A 20,452-nucleotide genomic window follows, 5' to 3' on the forward strand; every position below is an offset into this window, starting at 1 on the left:
TTATTGAAATTTTCGTTTACGATGGTATATTTTAATCGTGCTAAAAGTTTGCCGATGTTGTCAAGTTTTCAAGTTTCCGGTAATAATTGCTTTGTGAGTTTTATTAGCGATATGTAATAGCTTATGCTTTATACTCGAACACTTTTAGTATAAGTGTAAAATTTAAATATATGTTTAGCTTATCAAGTTTTTGTAAGTATAAAGATTAATTTTAAAAATATGACACAAACGGCGTCGTCATGTTATTCCTTCGGCCCGACTTCCATATAGGTTATACAGATAAAAGATAAATAGAAAGACCAACGAATTGCTGCTTAGATTTATTGCAGCAACAATGTCGACATTGTCAAAACATTATACTATGACTTGTGGCTTCTGCTGGTGGGTGGTGTTAGGTTCATATCTAGTTTTCGTAGAATTACCATACCTACTGTGTTTGAACATGCTCAATTTAGGTATTTTGTTGAGAACTAGATCATCTAGCACAAAATAAAGTAAAATCATAATTGAAAACAAGCAGACTTTTTTGGTATTTTTAAAGCTGGCAAATGACAAGGCGCGCGTACGTCGTTTTAGTAATCTTTCAATGGGTTTCATATTTTAACCTTACTGAATTTTAATTTATACAATAGTAATATAGGCCTATTGTTTATGTTGTAAGAAAGCAATGCTTAAACCTAACTTTAATAGCAGTGAGTGCCCAAAAAATTGTGCGGTAACTATACACCCATCATTTTGTGTACAGTAAGACTTTGTGATAAATATTAGCCTGTCATAAATGATGCTAAATACGAAATCTTGGAACTAACAAAAATGTTGTGGTGGTACTGCATTTTCTTGTCATGGAATTATTTTTAGTTCACCAAGTAGAATTAGTAGATAGTTGGCTACATGACTACATACTGTCAAATTGTTCATTGATTTGCACTACTGCTTGAGTGCAAGCATCATAAGTGATTATAGTGTTTTTTATGGGAACAATAATCTCGATTAAAATAAAGTTGCCTCTCATGATTATTTGCAGAAAATGCATAAATTTTGCTGCTGCCACACCTCTTTTATGGTACCTAGCTATTTTTAATTGGCAAAATTCAGTTAGTTTTCTTCACACATACAGTTCCTCCTCTTTCATTGCTTCACTATCAGTGAGTCACAAAATTCTAAATTGACACATATTAATAAATCTAAAAAGTTTAGCAAATCTTATATCAGTTTGTGAGGCGTATCTATTCTTACATCATAGTTCTAATCAGGCTTCCTATGTACTGACAAAAATAAAAAAATAATATGTTCGTCTAAGCGTTGTGAAAAAAATGTATTATTTGTGCCAACTATTTTCACTTCTCTCCACTCCCGAGAATGTCTCCTAAGCATCCTGTTTTTTCTCTCAGATGAAAATTTTTAATGGTTGCATTAATCACCTATCTTCACAGTTTTTTTGTGCCAACATGAATTTAATCAATTTTTGCAAACATTTTAATATTGCCATAAAATGAATATATATAACTGTTAAGTTGTTTATTAACTCTAGACTGTCTTTTTGGATCTAAAATGTATGCCTAGCAGGTTGCAATGAACACATTTGTGGATATAGTCATACCTTGACATATGAGCTTAATGCGTTCTGGTATTGAGCTCGTATGTCATTGTTCTCAAATCTCAATGCAATATTTCTTATATAAAATAACTAAATACAGTGCACCCTCGAGATACGATGTTAATTTGTTCCAGAGTTGGCATCGTATGGTGAAAAATTTGTATATCGGGGTATAACGACCATTGTAATTATACAATGCAAACACCCCCTGGTAAAAATCATCAATTTTGTTTATAAAAATGTGTACATATTGACAATTAGCAACAAAATAGTATGTTAACTTTAGTAATTATAGTTACCTACAGTAACTGTATTGTATTTAGTGTATTTTAATGGTTATGATCTGCAATAAAACGCAAAATTATAATGTGTGTACCAAATGTAGTACGTACGGTAAGGAGTTCTTGCCTTCAAAAGGTACCATAACATAAACTTTGAATTCACTTCAAGTAAGTTTAGCTTGCTAAGCCTACACTTAAAACTAAGTTTTAGTATGTATTTTGAACTATTTTACTGAATTTCAACTTTTTATTACGAAATTTTATCCTTCAGCAGTTCCTATCTTCACTTTCACTATAAACTTTAGCCTATCTGGTTGAAATCTTTTTCGACCTAAATCAATAAGGCCGAGCGATGCAGTTATAGAAAGCGGCTTCTCGCACACTTGACCATTTAATAGCTACCGAAAAGAAAAATAAAATTATATTTTCTATACTGGACGTACATACCTTTGGAGTAACGTAGCTGGTACATGTAGCGGATAAAGCAGAGAAGAGGCAAAAACGTATCAATGTTAATTATGGTGCTGTACACTTGAAAATAAATTTAAAACGTAATGAATTGGAATTTTTTAGCACACTAAAAGAAGTTGTCCATTCCTGTCCAATTTTTCTACGAAAAAATTGATGGTGCAATGCAGAAAATTGCTAGCTAGCGCTTGTAAAAGGATCCAGAAAATGTGGTACAGTAGTTTGTCTTGTACGAAATGTGCACAAAAATCAATGTAACCATACATACAAAGTTTGTACGTATTTATACCCTATGGGAGGGGGACAGGGCTTTAGCAAGTTTCAGAAAGTCGTGTGGATGCATCAACTATCTTGAGTAGCTAGTTATATGAGTTACATACATACATACGATGAATTGTATTCACGTAGAAGATAACAAGCCCATATGCAAAGACATGGTTAAACAAAAAAATATAACATAAAATCAAAAGGAAACAAATAAAATATGAAAAACATGCCACACAAGAGATAAATAATATATTATACATGCATTGTTTTAATGTACCAGTCCACATCAGTAAATTAAACACTTGAAACATTTTTGCGAATGTGGGATTTTCTGTATTTTCTAAATCCTCGCCTTTACAAAATGGTTGCTCCTTTTGAATGCTGATCGCGTGCATGACCTAGCTCATTCAAATCTTCAGTCGGAAGCTCTTTCTTGTGCTTGCTTTAATGGAGTTCTTGTTTTAATAATAATTGCAAATGCTGATTGGTTGCGATCATATTCCTTGACAATATTAATAATACGGGTCCCTTCTTCTTATTTACGACATCCAGCTTTGTTGACATAGAAATCATTTTTCCTTCATTTTGTAACGTTTGTATCGGTCTCAGATTCCATAGATAACGAATTAAATGTAGATAGTTGTAGTTATATACGTATGCTGACTTGAATGTTTATAGTAAAAGCTATAATAACGCTACAAATGAATATTTTCTCTCGCTTGTGTATGTTACACGAAATTTTCCACGCAGACATGAGAGAAGTCGATCATCGTGTCTCTTCTAAACGTTCTAAGAATGTTTTCGGCAAACTATATTTCGGTGTCTTTTTTATTTCGACGTGTGTTATGAGCACACCGACAGCCAAATTTTAACTCGGGCGAAACCTTTTTCAAATTCGTATGGTGAAATAAAATTCGTATAGCGAGGTGAAGATATCACAATATTTGACTTCGTAAGGTGAAAAAATCGTATATCAGGGTAATCGTATCTCGAGGGTGCACTGTACAAATTAATTCGTTCCCATGCAACAAAAAACACCTAAAGACAGGATGTTAAAATGGATAAAGTGATTTTAATTTAGTACCTATGCTGGCAAAGTAACAAATGCCTATTTAGTGGTTATGATCTGCAATAAAATGTAACATCGCTATGTAGTGTACTGTATGGAGTTGTTATCTCTGAGACAGACATAACAGCTTACGGCGGTGTGAGAGAGACTTGACGGCAATGTGTTCAGTACACTACGTAACATTACCTAAACTTTGAATTTAGCTTACATGAAATTAGTGTACTAAACACATACTTAAAGCTAAGTTTTAATATTTTACTAATTTCAACTTGAGTTTTGACTGTCTTAATTTTTTATGATCTGTTTTGGGCTTGGCACTTTATGCCTCATTTTCTCTATAACTTTTAGCCGACATTTAAAAAAAATTCTCATGCTGATTCGACGAGAAAAGCCAATCAAGGCTGTTCTTGAAATGGTCTGTCATATACTTTGCCATTTAGTGGCCATTGAGAACTGGCTCATATGTTCATATCTCAAAAGCTTTTCGTATGTCAAGGCAGAAACTTGTCTGAAATTTTGCTTGTTTCTCGATTTTTTCGTATATTGGGACACTCTTATGTTGAGGTATGACTGTATTGAATCTGTCTTAGGTTAAGACCTTGTTGGAATTACCGCTAAAACGTGAAGTCATTAGAGATTCGTTTCAGCAATTTCGACTTTCACTGTGCAGTTACATTTTTACAGGTTGTGTATAAATTAATTTCAGGTCCAATATTCAGGAAATTTAAAATATGTGCTGATGTCACACGAAATTATGCTAGAGTGGCTCAAAGAATTTTAATGTATTTTTATTCATGATACATTTTCCAGAGTTAAACAAAAACAATATTTTCTTTCGATTAAAATGATTTTGATAAATTAGATTTTTTCGCTTGCTTTTGCTCATGCAAATCGTCTGTCTATAGCTTTGCGCATCATATTCTTGAACTCACTTTTCAGTATTGGGGATCTATATGATTTAATTTGACAAATTCTTATATTTCTTTCATTCAACAGCCATATCTATATATAAAGCTCAATGTTTGTCTTTTTGTTAAAGGTTGACTTGCAACAAAATTCACATTACAGTTTTTTGGTATCAAAAGATTCACCATGCCTTACTCTGCTGTGTTGTAGGTGCAAAATATGTGGAAATGTGATTACAAGCTCTTAAAAGCTCAAAAATGAGCAGTTAATCGTCGCCATCACGAAACTGCCGTAGATTAGAATCTCTTTCCAAAACGGCTCAAATGGGATGTACTTGAACAAAATGGCTTCTGTTTACACTTTCATGCAACCTCATTCATTGAAATATTTTCACAAATATACTTCATGCATTCAATAAAACCATGTCTATTGTTCTTATGCGTCTATTTCATCATTGTAATGCTGTCATTTTAAGCACTGATATCTCAAAACCCACCGTAAAAATTCGTTTAATTTTTCAACCTTAGCTCGAAGGAGTGCATATCATCCTCTGATAAACATGACGAGCCTGTTGGTCACCTGTGATAGTAGAAAAACGCTGCAGAAATTATTCGCGCTGTTTGGTAGGAAGTATGGGTCACATGATCAGATTACGACTAGACGATTAGACCAAGCCGAAACAAAACTGTAAACTAGCGAGCATCTATATTTAGTAAGGGCTCTTCGGTAAAATGCGAAGTGTTTGTCATAAACTAGTGCTACGAAAAGTTTTATATTGAGCCTTTTATCAGCCTTTCAATTCACGTGAGAACATCATGTGTCAAAACAACAGCCAAATAGGTTGAATACGTCAGAGAAATAAACTGATTCTAATCTACGGGGGTTGCGTGATGGCAGCGATTAACTGTTCGCTTTTGAGCTTTTAAGAGATTGTAATCACATTTTTACATATTTTGCACCTACCACACAGCAGAGTAAGACATGGTGAATTTTTTGATACCAAATAACTGTAATGTGAATTTTGTTACAAGCCACCTTTAAACCCTGTGTCCAGTTATTGCAATTAAAATCTAGCAATGAAAAGTCTGCCCAGCACTGAATTCAATCTTGGAACCTCCAGATCTTGAAGTGGCGAACTTAGCCAATAAGTTACTCAGAATACAATAGATTTTTTGGGCAAATAATCATTACATTGGTTGAGATACTTATGCGTGAAGCGCTTGTTTGGGGTTAATAACTAGCACTGTTGAACGTTATGCATAACGATTGTCAGCCCTCTGGCTGGATTAAAGCCCCGCAAAAACACCTGAAAGTCGTGTAATTTATTTTTGAAAGTTCAATAAAATTGGTATTTTATGTAAATGCATAGCTCAAACTTAAATTTATTTCTATTAAAATATTTTGTACATAAACATTCATTTACATAATTATGTACCACTGCAAAAAAGCTACAACTACGTACAGGTGTCCCTGTATGAAATGCTTGAAAGCATTCCTTTCAGTAGAGTTAACTATTTTACTGTTTGGAATGTCGAGCCGATGTTGACTGGCTTTTCTAACTTCCTTTTCCCCAAGGAGTCACATTTCTTTAGCTTTTAGCACATGGCAACACCTCTCAGATAATGGTTTCTTGTTGATGATATTTAAATTTTACTAGCATTCATATCCTTTGTTTAACGTTACTAGGCGACAGCTTTATGAACGCCTACCGAAAGCGACATAAAAGTCGTTTCCCCACGCAACCGATTAACGACATTTTTTTCGTTTCTCCAGCCAAAGGGTTAAGCTGGCCCAAAACGCCGGTATTGTTTTAGTAAAGATTTTATTAAAGATCTAGCTTTCCAGGTCAGTTACTCAAATTTATTAGGTAATTATTCTATGACTCATGCAACGCCAGGCTTTCGGCTAGTAAAATTATAATGCGCAAACTACATGTAATTTGGTGTAGTAGAGCTACTAGCTGGTTCACACAAAGTACAAATGAAAGTTGAAGACATGAAAAGGCTCTATAAAATATTTAAGCGGATTCTTCCTCGGTGTTATCGATGCAGTTGCTCATGCGAAATAGCTTAATTTAGGTTTTTTTACATTTTAAAGAATGAAACTGAAGGTAGAGAATACTCTTTCCATGCTTGCTATTTCACAATTAATCCTGCTTTGAGGTTTACTAAATCAGCTCATAGGTCCTAATCTAAAAAGTGCTTCTGCAGTATTGTGCTACACATGCAGTTAATTATCACACTTGTTAATTATCACACTTGTTAATTATCACACTTGTTAATTCATGACAGGAATGTTTACAAGTTTGTTACGACATATCAAAACAAAATCGTTTGCCAAGAAGCCGAAGTTTTAAAAATTTATGAAAAAAATCATGATTTTTTTTCTTTCGAAAAAAGCTAATGATTTAAATCATCATACTTTTTTCGTGCCATTCCTGATATGGTCAAAATTAAATTCGGTCAGCCAACATTTAATCGACTTGATATACAGTAATCCTCTCAGCCAACACATAATCAAACTGCAGTATGATTATGGGTGTTTCAGATTCCCTCAGCGTAATTGGTACAGGCTTGGGGTATTCGTGTACCTCTCACACAGTGTTTGCGATGATAAAAGTATACAAGGATACTTACCTGATAATCAAGCTGGGTAGGGTTTGTTGACAGTGGATAAGCGATGCATCATTAAGTGCCATAGCTCGAGATCTTTACAAATAGTTTGTTGTTTTAGAATACAATATTCAATTGATTGCCTTTTGACAATCGTGTTTGTTGTATTCTGAAACTGTTTTATTAGATTTGTTTGTGGGTCATTGATACAGTAATAATTATATTGATCACATAACATTGAAAGCATTATGTAGAGGATACCTCCCAGGTTGCCGGTAGGTGTAGGGCTAAAATTTCTATTTTGCATACTTCATTTTACAACAAATATTTTATCGATATTTTGTCATGTGTGATCTTTTAGAGTACACATGACAAAGCAGTAATTTGTCTACAATTTTATCTACTTCAAACATAGCAGATACCATTTTCAATTTACATAACCTGAGAATTCGAAAAGTTTGTAATTGTAGCAATCTAGTTTTTTATTTCAGGTAGTTTTAGACTTCCGATGTGTACTCTTTTGAATTCTGAATTGAAAAATTGACAAATTTTTGAATTGAAAAAACTAGATTGCTATAATTACTAACTTTTCGAATTCTCAGGTTATGTAAATTGAAAATGGTACCTTTTATGTTTGAAGTAGATAAAATTGTTCACCTATTTTTCAGGCTTTCATTGTATGATTATAAAATGCCAGCAAACAGTCTCTTTATAAAATGATATCATTGGTATGTTTCAGCCAGACTTAACCAAAAGGTAGCAGGTGGGACAGCACTCTGAATGTCTTCGTAAATATCTTCTCGCAGCATGTCCATAGTTCCCTCTTCTTCCGATGCTTGTCTCACCATTGTTCACACATTGATGTGCCATCGCCAAGGTGGGGAAAGTGAAACATTCGCCAAGCGGGCCATCGAGAGTTTAGTTAAAAAACTTAAAGACAAACGTGATGAACTGGACAGCTTAATTACGGCAATCTCCTCAAGTGGTGCGCATCCATCAAAGTGTGTGACAATACAAAGAACTCTTGATGGAAGGCTGCAGGTGAACTCCCAGATCATTCACAATATCATCCAAATATTACAATCGATTAAACTTGTTCGACCGTGTAAATATTGAGAATAGTAGGTCAAATATGTGTGGTCATAATGGTGTTGTCAACTACAATGTTCACAGGTGGCAGGCAGAAAAGGTTTCCCACATGTGATTTATGCTCGGATTTGGCGATGGCCTGACTTACATAAGAATGAGTTGAAGCACGTCAAGTTCTGCAGTTATGCATTCGACATGAAGAAGGATAATGTATGTGTGAACCCATACCACTATGAGCGAGTGGTCACACAAGGCCTTGACCTTAGTGGCATTTCTATCGGGTCTAGTTCTAGGTCAGTAGTTTTATTGTTTATGATTTTATGGGATAATTTTGTAGCACTTCTCAGTCATAAATCCTTCAAGTGCCATTCTCGCACTTCTACACAAAAACTTATGTGAAGCAGCTGCCATTTTCGTAGTTCTGCGAATTTGCAGTGGCTGAGAATCTATGAAACTTAACAACTCGTAAATGAGCGTAATGTATTTACAAAACATCTACAAACCTGATATATGCACAATAGAAACCTATTTAGATTGTCTATGAAGCAGTTTAAGACAATTAGGGCGAGTATTATTTAATAGTTGTAAAAGAAATGGATAACTGCACAATAATACGCACTTCGCTGCGGTGTTTTAAATGATTTCTAACTATAATTTAAAACTTTTAAATCTTCGTGACAACTCTCTCAACTCGAGTTCCATCACACTATAAACCTCTATACATTTATAAAATATTAAAAGGAAACGCAATATTTGTTTTTAACTGCTGATCTAACCAATAGAAAAACCTATGTTTTTGAAAAGTCAATGATCAAACTTTTCGTTTCTATAAACATGACTTACGTTTTTGTTTGGTGTTTCTGTCTAACATAGTTATGGTATCTATTGGTTTGAATTCGACACTTTTCTGTATTGGAGCACTGGTTCTCATTCACTTTAGGAGATTTCTCCTATCGATAATTATATTTTGTATGATACAAATTTATTTGTTAGTCGATTCGACGTTTTTTTCAGTTCTCCTCTTCCAGGTTTATATAACGGGATATGAATGTGAAACACCTCTCATCAATTTAGTCTAGCTTTTCCAAATTACTTTTATGTTATCTCAACATTTGCAACAACAAAATAAAAGGCTAGTATTTATACAAAGCTGAGCTAGAGTCCAGACAGTTGTCTTTGATTTCAAAAACATATTTTTTGTATTTGGCATCATCTGGTTTGCTGTAAGGCTACTCAAGTCAGGTACTAGTAATTATATTCTCTTGTTAAAGGGGTTCTAATGGTATATTGCTAGCTTGGGCTAGCTAGAATAAGTAATAACAGAAAAAGAGCCAAAACAAAATGATACGTTTTTTAGTGAAAAAAATCTGGCACTTTGCACAATGGGTAATGTGGCAATCCAAGGGTTAAAGGAGGCATTACAGCAGAACTGTCTAAGTGTTTTGTGAGACTGATGGTGGGACAAACCATATTTTTTTAACTAGTAATTTCATTCTTGAAGTGTTTTTAAGCACTTAGCATGTTTGCACATGAACAGTAGCGCAAGCCAATAGCAAATGCAGTGTCATAGCTGAAAATTTACCAAGTGCACTGAGAAACTTAGTACTGAGGGTAGTGCATTACTACCGTGTCATTTTATGTCATGAAAAACAAATTTTGATGCAAATATAGTTATGGGTGCATTGTTATTGCACCCGATGTTTCGGGCTGTCTCTCGCTAAATACAAGGAATATTACATTCATATTGCGGTAGCTAGAAAATCAGCAAAGTTTATTCTCAATTTAATTTTTGTTCTCATCGAAAATTTTTAATTACAATCTAAAACAGCAAATGCAAAGTCTCCCATTTATATCGGCACTGGAAGTATGAAATCAATCGAGCTTTTTCAATTTGTCGCTATATACGCTTATATGAAGTTTTGCAGAGGCAGTATTAAAGTATGTAATCGGCAGCAATTGAAAGACCGTCACATAAAGGCTAGATCAAGGTTACTACTGTATATACATGCAGTTTATAAATGCCTCATATCAAATCTCCTTTAATCTGTTGTTGAGTGACATTTCTTCCTCAAAAGTATTTAAGGGAATTTATTAGTCATCTTATGAGGAGGTTACTCATTGTTCGGTAATGATCAGTGAGGATTTAAGTGATTCTAACTTACTGGATTCAGCCAATCGAGAAGATGACTTTATTGCATGAATGGATTAAAATCTAGAAGTCAGCTGATTGACTTACCAAAATGTTTTTAGTCTGATCCAGTAAGTCAAAATGCTAATTTGAGCCTCCAAGATTACCCCTGACTACTATAGTCAGTTGAATCGCTGTATCGCTAAACACAGTCACTTCAGCTAGTGTTTTATTCACAGCAGAGTTAAACTCAAGGAGTCGTGATGTTAAATTTTGTACCATAAATGTACATATTTGTATTAAGATTTAGTACATATTCTTAATGGTAAGTATCATAATTCATATTTTTATTTATTTTGCTACTGAAATGTCTCTGTTAATAATTTTGATGTCTCAGAATGATTTCTTGTAGTTGACTCATATATGAAAGCTGTCATGATTTAGCTCGCTAAAAATGAACAAATACTTGTACACTAACTGTTTGAGAGTTAGTAGAAAGTTAACTGAACATGTCTTGCTGGTTGAGTTTTAATATTGTCACTCACATCGACCTGTTGATAAATCGGTTATCAGCTAATATGGTACTGTTCCCAGCATATTGCTGATAGCCTCTATGAGCTACAGCGTAATCTGTCATTAGGATGAGTCATAGCCTCAGGAACTTTCACTGGTATGAGACATGGTGTCATGGCCTTTTGCTGGTATGAGCCAGTCATTGCAGTTCTCTTTTTATCAGGTTGGGTATCATCAAGTCAGAGGATGCGTATGGTCCTAATTGCCCAAGTGGAGAGGAAGGTTTCGGGTCTTCGACGGACGGGTTTCCTCCATCCGGAGGTATATTATCACCGGATAATCTGGTAGATTCGTCAGCTAACAATGCCATGCATACTCCCGCTTCAGGTATCGGTGTTCTCTCCATGCTTGCTAATATCTTGGTTGTGCAGCGACTCTTCATGGTCAGGGTTGGTTATTGCTAGTTGCTGGGCAGTTGCTTTCATTGTATCGCTATATTGCTTGTGTAACTCGGCTACTATGCATGTACCCAGCCAGTGAAACTGGCGCTACAAACACTCACAAGTAGCTTCTTACCATACGCTCTTATCTAAGCATTCCTGTGCTGCCTCCTTTGGTATCAGGTTGGATCTTGTCTGCTCGGTTCTGTGGTAATATTTTAGTGTAAGTATATGGCAAATATTTCTATTTTATTTTTCAATTAATGTTTTAAAATGCTGTTTATATTCTGTGTTACAAAGTATATCAGTGTTGACACATTATAATTTATGAAGTAGTAAAAATGAGATTTTGTGTAATATTTATGCCCCCAAGTCATCAACTAGTGCGTATGAAAAGTAATTATTTATTCAGAGATAAAATTAAAATTGGAATAATATTGGAATTAAAATAAAATGTTTAATGTGTATTTTATGAGTGCATTGTTCTATCCCACATGCGAGTCATTGTACATGATGCATCCAGCCATCAGGTGGTAAATTTATAATTAAACATCCAAAGTCCTTTAAAGTTTGTTGTAAAAAGCAATAAGACGAAATGCTAGAACGATTGAAAGATCCATGGCTTTTATGCGCAATACAACATGGCATTGCTGTGAAGTTCTGCTAGCAAACTATTGCAACGAAATCTTGAATAATCTTGTTGACAACTACTACTAAAAGATTGATTTGTTTTGATAGGTCAGAGAGGGTTTAATATCTTTGTTTGCAGTAACAGGATCTCCTATTAATTACAGTACTTACTCTGAAGCAGTTTCTCTGACGTTCCACCAGATTTACCAACCTCCCTTTTCCCATTACTAAATTCTCTGTGATGGAAAACCACAGCTTTCTATATCCTGGTTTCAGGTTCATTGCTCACTACGGGCTACCCTATGCCTTCAGGCTCCTCCCTACCAGGATTTGATCAAATGCCATCGACGTCTGGCGCTTGGCCTTCTCATCAATCTGGTGAGTGGCTGTGGTTGAGTCATGCCAACCGCTAGCGCTGTTCTTCAAGCCATCTCATTAAATCTGGGAATGTATAGTAATAGAATAATATATATTGCTGCCTTGAAGTTGCTATAAAAGTATATGGATTAGATATTACTGCTACCAGTTGTTTGCAGGACTGTAAACTATTATTTGTGGAAAAAAGAGATTTATGGAATTTAAATCTTGAACAAAACTGCTATTGTTTTTAGTATCAGATCTCTGGCCAAGCTAAAAATTAAGAGAATCTTACGGGGCTCTCTGTGCTACTAGCAAATGTTCCGTGAACTGGTAAAAGACATGTAGTTATTATGATTGTAAATGTTAGGGTTGCAAGTTGATACTCCTTAGCTCCAAGTTAGGTGTGTCATGTGGTGCTCGCCCTTTTTATATGCCGTGTACTGTGCTCAAGAGTCAGGAGAAGAAACCTCCAAATCTGTTTTTATTTTTTGTTTTTATTCTTCCCTTTTCACGAGAAGGTTGGTCACACGCTTGTTCAAACTTTCTAAGACTATGTAAAGAAATTCATTCTGAATGAAAACCATGCGTAATCCATGTTGTTGCTATGCCTTAACTGTAGAAATACCAGTTAGTTTACCGTATTTTTAATCTTGCCCACAATTTAATTTGGCCTATATTAATCTTTGTAGAATTCTTTACCTTCAAAAATCAGCAAATCGGCGTATAGTATTGTCATCTGCAAGCCGTAGTGATGTAACAATAGTTTATAAAACTTTAAAGTTGTCTTAAAATATGTGATCTGCTTGATGCCATCACATGGCTTAGACTCATCCTGCATTATTACTGTATGTACCAATTTTCTGCTAAGCATTCATATCATCTATATACAGAAGGATGTGTTGGTGATACGATTATTGTACGAATGAATGTTGAGATATCTAGGAGTATATAGAAGCGCTTTGAGATGTCTCGTGACCTATCAAATAATTGTAAATTTTATTGCATACTCACACTGAGCCATTCACATATACGAGTGTAAAATATCCAGTCTGGGAACATTTGAATATTAGCAACAAAAAATATCATATTTTCTAACTTATTTGAGATCAATAAACATTTTATATAGCAATACATTCGTTTGTCATGGAGCAATGAGATATTCCTAGTTATTTTGTTAGAAATAGCTAGTTTGAATAAAGGATATATCACTGTTTCCATTTTGATTTTTTTATGACTAATCTATGTACAAAGGTTGATATGACTAATCTATGCACAGATAGATTTGAATATCTGAGTTGGTATTTCTCTGCAGATGCACACTCAGCAGATGCCAACCTGAGACAGCCACAGGTTACAAGCTACTGGTCCAATCAGCAGCCCCAGCAGGACAGTCATAAACAGCTACCGATATCCAACACACCTGCCCCTGAACACTGGTGCACTATTGCTTACTACGAACTTGACCAACAGGTATTTTTATTATTACCCTCAAATATTACTAGTCAATCGCGACTAAAATAAAATATCGTGCCTATTTTATGGTCCAATACTATTGACAGTATTGCTTATGTCTTATATGATTCTCCATTGAAGGTGTTAGCGGCATCTGCTTGTCTTCACGTCAGTACTTCTCAAAGGTGGCGCAATGTTTATTCAGCATTTTATAGGTTATGTGCGCCGCCCTCTCATCTCTAGATCAGACCTTATTAATAACTGCGGTTAACGGACAGCTCGACATGATGTACAAGGATTATTAGTTTCCTTTTGTGTCAATGAGTCGTTGCTATGGGAACAGCGGTTTGTTGAACTTTTGTGACGGTCTAGTTTGACTGTGACAAGCTATGTATATCATTTTTTTTTTAATAACAAGGCTATCATATGACTGTTTTTATGCAATTGCTACAGCTGGGTTCGTGGCAAAATTTAGATGTGGACATGAAGCTTGGGTGCACGCAATGCTATTCGTGTTGCGATATGCCAAGGCTGCGTTTCCTCTATATTCATTCACATGTGACTATAATCCATTACAGCGGATGGAATTCTCTACTTGGTAATTTAATCATAGAATTTTAAATAGACCTTAACAATAGATTACTAGATGATTAGAGGAGAGTCTGTCGATTACTGGTCAACATCAAGCTGGACCGCGGTTCGCCAGTTCAATAACTGTCACATGACTGTTATATTAGCTGGTAGAATGTGATTTGCAACTTATGTCATAGATTGGAGAAGCTCAGGTTTTTGTGTTTGTTTCAGGTAGGAGAGGCGTTCAAGGCTGTCTCGAGTTCAGAAAAGGTAGTCATAGATGGATACACAGATCCTTCTAGCGTCAACAGATTCTGCCTCGGGCAGTTATCAAATGTGCACCGGACGGATGTTTCTGACAAGGCACGACTGCATATTGGTAGGCACACTTCTTTCTCCTACGGGCTGCTGTTTAATACCTAATCATTTGTATTGACTGGCCATAAGATGGTATGATGTATGGCGTAGTGATTAGCGTCCATGTACGTGTGATTGTCAGTTGAAGGAGCTTTTCCGGAACTGGCACTTGTCTCTCGTGTGGTTCAGCCCTTCCTACTCTCTTTTCTTTATTGGATACTTCATCATGCCCCAACAATAGGGCGAGACAGTAGAGACAAGAATACAGTAGGCGCTCCTATAACGCAAATAATCCGTTCCAGGAACATTTACGTTATAAGAACAGTAAAATACATGTAAATTGCATAATCCGTTCAACCATCTTTCCAAACTCATCCCTTTGGGCATGCCATAATCAAAAGCTTGATTTAACTCTTTTAATTTGCGGGCTGTATCGTAACTGCAGTATTATTGGTTTGCATTGAAAACTTTTCTCTTTTTTGTGATCAATCTCACTGGTTTTATAGACCATGATAGCGGTAATTTTACAACAAGTTGATAGGAACTGCACATTTTCGACGCTCATTTACAATGATTTGCTTTTTTTTTTTTAAACAGCAAAGTCTGTTCTGCAAAGTAAAACTAATAACATATATTTTGTATATCTAAAATGACACAAAACAACAAAATATTTTTAGTATAAAAACCAGTTTTACCTGTTTGTGGTCTATATGTATCCAGGGGTCAAGGTTAGGATAAAAGATAACTTCTGACATACTCCCAACTCGTGACATTCAGATTGGTAGATTGACGCTATAACACTTGCACCATCTAATCGCCTTTGTATTTATGAACAATTGCGCAGCTATCACATTCTCCTTTTTGTCGACACATTTAATGATCTATTACGACGACCTAGGATGTCGCGAAAGTTTTATGTAATACATGTACAGTTTATATAACGCTATACGCATGGCGGTTTTTCTTCCACAAGTGCGGCAAGATAAACTAAGATTCAAATCGAGTTTGAAAACCCACCCGACTTCACACTTTACGTTATATAGAATTTTTACATAGCACGAAGCAAAAACTTCAGATAAATTTTTTAAGTTCTCTGGAATTTACATTGAAGAAGGTAGGGCTACACGTTATAGGAACGTCTAATGTACTTAACCCCAATTCCAAAAGTAGCCATTTTCTCATTTTTCTTATTCTGGCAGCATCTGGCAGGTAAGTCATGTATCAAAAATTCGCTACTGAATGAAATCCTTCTAAGAGTCGTGCAATTTTAACTTAACAATGAAATTTTGCAATTATTTTATCACGTTGTAAAATTGGCATGTTTTACCAATCCGCAACAATTAGCGTGAAGAAATAACCATTTTGTAATGTTTTCTGTTTTCATAATCTGAATAATGAGGTCATTGCATAGCTTATAATTGCGTAAGCTTGAGGTATCTTTATTAGATGCCTGATGCAATACATAATATAATAAACAGTGCATTAGCATTCTACGTTTACTGTTCGTTTTATCTCCTATCAGATTGTTTACACTTTCCAAAATTTTCGCCAATATTGTTGTCTATCTAGCTGAGATCAAGCATATGAGGCCACATCGTATACTTTATTTTATACGTGATACCAAAAATATCATGAAGTAAATGCTCCTTTCCAAACTACAGAGTCGGAAATCATGATCTAGGGAATAAGGTGTGATGTCATATTAACTAGTGTATCACTGTTGTATGCTGAACTATTGACAGGTAGAGGTGTACAGCTAGAATTAAAAGGTGAAGGAGATGTCTTCCTCCACTGTCTCTGTCGCCACAGTGTCTTTGTTCAGAGCTATTATCTGGACAGGGAGGCTGGCAGGCAGCCAGGAGACGCTGTTCATAAGATATATCCAAGCGCAAGCATAAAGGTGAGTCTAAAAATCTGGGATGGGAAGCAGTGATTTCATTGGGCAGCTTCAATCGATGAAATTTTCTTAGATTATTTAAATTTTAATAGTATTGAGTAAGAATCCCTCGGATATTCAGTAAAACCGATCAGACTCAGTTTTGTTCCTCAGTCTTAAAACTTGTCCAGCGTATAATCTGTCTCCAGCCCGCATTTCGTACATAGGTCTGTCTCACTTTATAGCTCATCCAAATGAGAGTTTGTAAGAGCTGGCATCCTTAAGCGATGCGAGCATTCTATTTTTAAAAACTGCACTCTCAATTAACCCGTGTATTCCATTCTCACTTTGCTCCATCCTTTCAAGCTGTTTAGATTTTGCTGTCATTTGAAAGTTTCTTTTGACAGGTATTTGACCTGCGGCAATGTTACACCCAGATGCAACAGCAAGCAGCAACCGCCAAGGCAGCTGTTCAAGCTCACGCTGCCGCTGTTGCTGGTAATATGCCAGGTAGGTTGTCTCTATTGATTCTTGTTTATAGATAATCTTTTCCGTCTCTGTTTGTTATCCTATTAATTCATCTCTCTACTCATTCTCTCGCCTCTCAGTATGCTCTGAATGTCTAGATTATTTTAACAGACTAGCAATAAAAACTTCACACACTACTCGTGGTCATTTCTCCCATAGCTTGCTCAAGGAATGCTTTTTATATGTATGCCGTCAGCACTGGTTAAGATATTTTGCAAGTTTTACAATAACATGGAAGAAAAATATTGATACTTTATCAGTACATGTAGTTGTTTATCATATAGACATAAAATACCAGTTGTAGATTTGTCAACTCAGTCGGAGGCAATAAATCCGAATAAAAATTTTTACGCATGAGTATCTCACGATATGTAGCATCTGTGCGAATACAAACCTCTACAGTCCATCACTGTACGCACAGACTAGTGATACATGCAGGTCTTCAGCATGCAAACATCTGCTGCCAGAATACCCTGTTGTCTTGCTTTACACGTGTACTTTTTATCACCATCTCTAAATACACAACAGCTGTTAGATAATGCTTTTACAGATGTGAATTTACCTTGAAGCTCTTTGGTGTAATAACATCTAAACATAATTTATATCCTTATGGTTGTATATTGTAACCTGATAGCCTTTTATTGAACTATTTTTGGTTATTAATTAACTCTCAGGCCTTCAATTGAAGTTTACATTGTCATACTATGATACTTCCTATGGAAACTAGAAAAAGGAAGGGTTAAAATTCTGCATTGAGAACATTCTCATTCATTTAAAATACTTTCAAATCCTGAAGGGAGAAATTGTCCTCTCTGTATATAGATAACTCCAACAAACATAGATCTCTGGCCTTGTGTATTTTATAAGATTAGTGTTACATGATTGTTACATGATAGCCAAGCGTGTATACATGTTCATGGTCGCAGTTTAGAAGCACCTGTCTTCTTGGGTATACCACAACTACTATTCACGAGTATTCATAAAGGATAACTAGATACCAGATATAGATGTCTTGTAACTAGATATCAAACTGATCGTGGCTATAAAAACTAGTTAATATGATACTTGATTTTTAATAAGGAACCTTAAGAATCATGGCTGCGTTGTATAGGTCACCATCAGTGAACTACTCGTTATATAAGCTCATTCTTATCTAGGCAGTCGCAAAGGTTTCTCCACAATGTCTCTATATTCTATTCATAGCAATAGAAGGGAAGGTCTGTTGTTTTATATTTCTCTTGCTGTTTTCATGGACCATAGCTGACCCAACACGATTTCATGATACAAAATGTGATTCTCAAATCTTGTTTGATTTGCAAGAATGTTTCAACTGTCATATAACTTGTACTTAGGTTTTCCTTTAACTAAAAGCCTGTGGAAGTAGGGTTAACCAATATGTTATGCAATTCATTAGCTTTGAATAAAACATATATCGCTCCAAATTTCAACAATAACCTTGTTATTCATATGTGGGCCACCAAAAAAGCATTTTCATGGCAAGCTTTTTTCACAAATATTCACAACTTTGTCTCTTAGAATGCTTTTCAAACCTCTGAATGATTTACCAGTGATTAATAATTGTCTGTCATGACTGTTCTTTACATTCTTGTATCCCGGTGTCTAAATTCTATGCAAATATACATATTATATATAACTACTTTATTGTAAAACTAAAACTCATTTGGATCAGCATGTTTTGTTATATATCTTATTTTAGTTGTATGCAATTTATGCTGCAAATATTGACTATATATGTATGCCTATATAGTTACACCTTTTTCTTATCATATTTTGTTGCTCAACAAATGCCCATTCACTAGCTCGCATTCATCAAGTACAACCCACTCAGGTCTGCAAACTGATAAAAAAAGATGGTTTCTAACTTTCGAGACCTTATAATTGGCAGGCCCAGCTTCCGTCGGTGGCATTGCTGGTGGAATCGGTCTTGCATCTGCTGCTGGGATCGGAGTCGATGACCTCAGGAGGTTATGTATTCTTAGACTAAGTTTTGTTAAAGGATGGGGTCCTGACTATCCTCGAGCTAACATAAAGCAGACACCATGCTGGATTGAAGTGCACTTACATAGACCTTTGCAGCTGTTGGATGAGGTAGGGGAATTTGCAACTATATATGAGATCAAGTTGGGTGGAGTTTGTAGGTCCACTAAAGGAGGAGTCTGCTTTCAGGTTCCAGTCACCGTGTTGCTTGGAATTTGTAGAAGCTATTATTTTTGTTATGAACGTGACTGTCCCACCTGCTTTTTACACATTCTTGCTAAGAGCTGGAAAATTGCTTTTGAACAGTCGCTATCACAGAACCCTCAGTTCATACACATTCTTTGAATGAGTAGATATAAGCTAATTGCTGCCAGATATGAAGTCGGCGTCTAAATATTTCTAGTTGATGCTCAAACTAACGAAAATGTATTTACCAGTTTCTTACTGCTTATGAAAATCAGATAAAATTAATTTCAACAGATTTTTCCGATGTACGAGCTGTTTCTCGCATTACATTGTATTTTAATATTACGTAAGCATTAGCATATTTAGTCCACCACATATCCTAAGACTAACTTCTGTTTATGCTGGTTGTGCATGACGTTTAACTACAGTAGTTGAGAATTCTCCAACATGTTTTTATCACGATAAGGTTGAAGAATATTATCATAATATGGACATCGGTCTCCCATCTTTTGCCAGGTTCTTCAGTCAATGCCAGTTGGGGAGATGCGACATCCCCGTCGCTATCTTCCCTGAAAATGTATATAAAATCTTTCCTCCTGGCTCTGAACAAATGATCTCTTTCTCTATGAATGAATCTGACCGACGGCAACCATGACTTCATCAGCCTGCACATTTACCATAGGAACAGCTTTATGATGTGCTAGGTTTCAATTACTAAGGCTAATTCGTATCGATGTGTAAATAGTCACTGCTTTTATCCTCCGTTTTATCATTTCTATAGATATTTAGCTTTGGAAACATATATTAGTACATCAATTCTGCATTACTCTATGTTGCTATGATTTGTATAGAAGTACCTTTTTCTATGTTGTATGATATTATTTTGCTATGGTCCTATTTTACCATAAATTCTATTAGTATACTCTTTTCCCAATAGGACTGGAGGATGCTTTCTACTCGATATTTTACTATGAAATATTATTCTTAATTATTTTTATTGCTTGCAAACACCCAGTTACAACCCATATTTAGCAGCATTGTGCCAAAGCCTTGTCATTGTTAGCAACTCGTCATTTCATGCTGTAGGACCTGCATTTTCAAGTTTCAGTATTTTTCTACTGA

At 35.4% G+C, this 20,452-nt stretch overlaps 1 protein-coding gene across 1 annotated transcript; it reads left to right on the forward strand.

The window, feature by feature from the left end:
* Positions 1 to 95: 95 nt before the first annotated feature.
* LOC137393740 (mothers against decapentaplegic homolog 4-like) lies at positions 96 to 20,433 on the forward strand. Its single transcript, XM_068080423.1, has 11 exons — positions 96 to 192; positions 7,940 to 8,241; positions 8,374 to 8,582; positions 11,154 to 11,317; positions 12,277 to 12,378; positions 13,673 to 13,830; positions 14,617 to 14,764; positions 16,485 to 16,642; positions 17,026 to 17,128; positions 19,053 to 19,255; positions 19,847 to 20,433. Exons 2-11 carry the CDS (start codon positions 8,008 to 8,010, stop codon positions 19,901 to 19,903), a joined length of 1,536 nt encoding a protein of 511 aa, XP_067936524.1. The 5' UTR covers positions 96 to 192; positions 7,940 to 8,007; the 3' UTR covers positions 19,904 to 20,433.
* Positions 20,434 to 20,452: the final 19 nt, after the last annotated feature.

The sequence above is a fragment of the Watersipora subatra genome, chromosome 4 (assembly GCF_963576615.1).
Source record: "Watersipora subatra chromosome 4, tzWatSuba1.1, whole genome shotgun sequence".
Taxonomy (NCBI): domain Eukaryota; kingdom Metazoa; phylum Bryozoa; class Gymnolaemata; order Cheilostomatida; family Watersiporidae; genus Watersipora; species Watersipora subatra.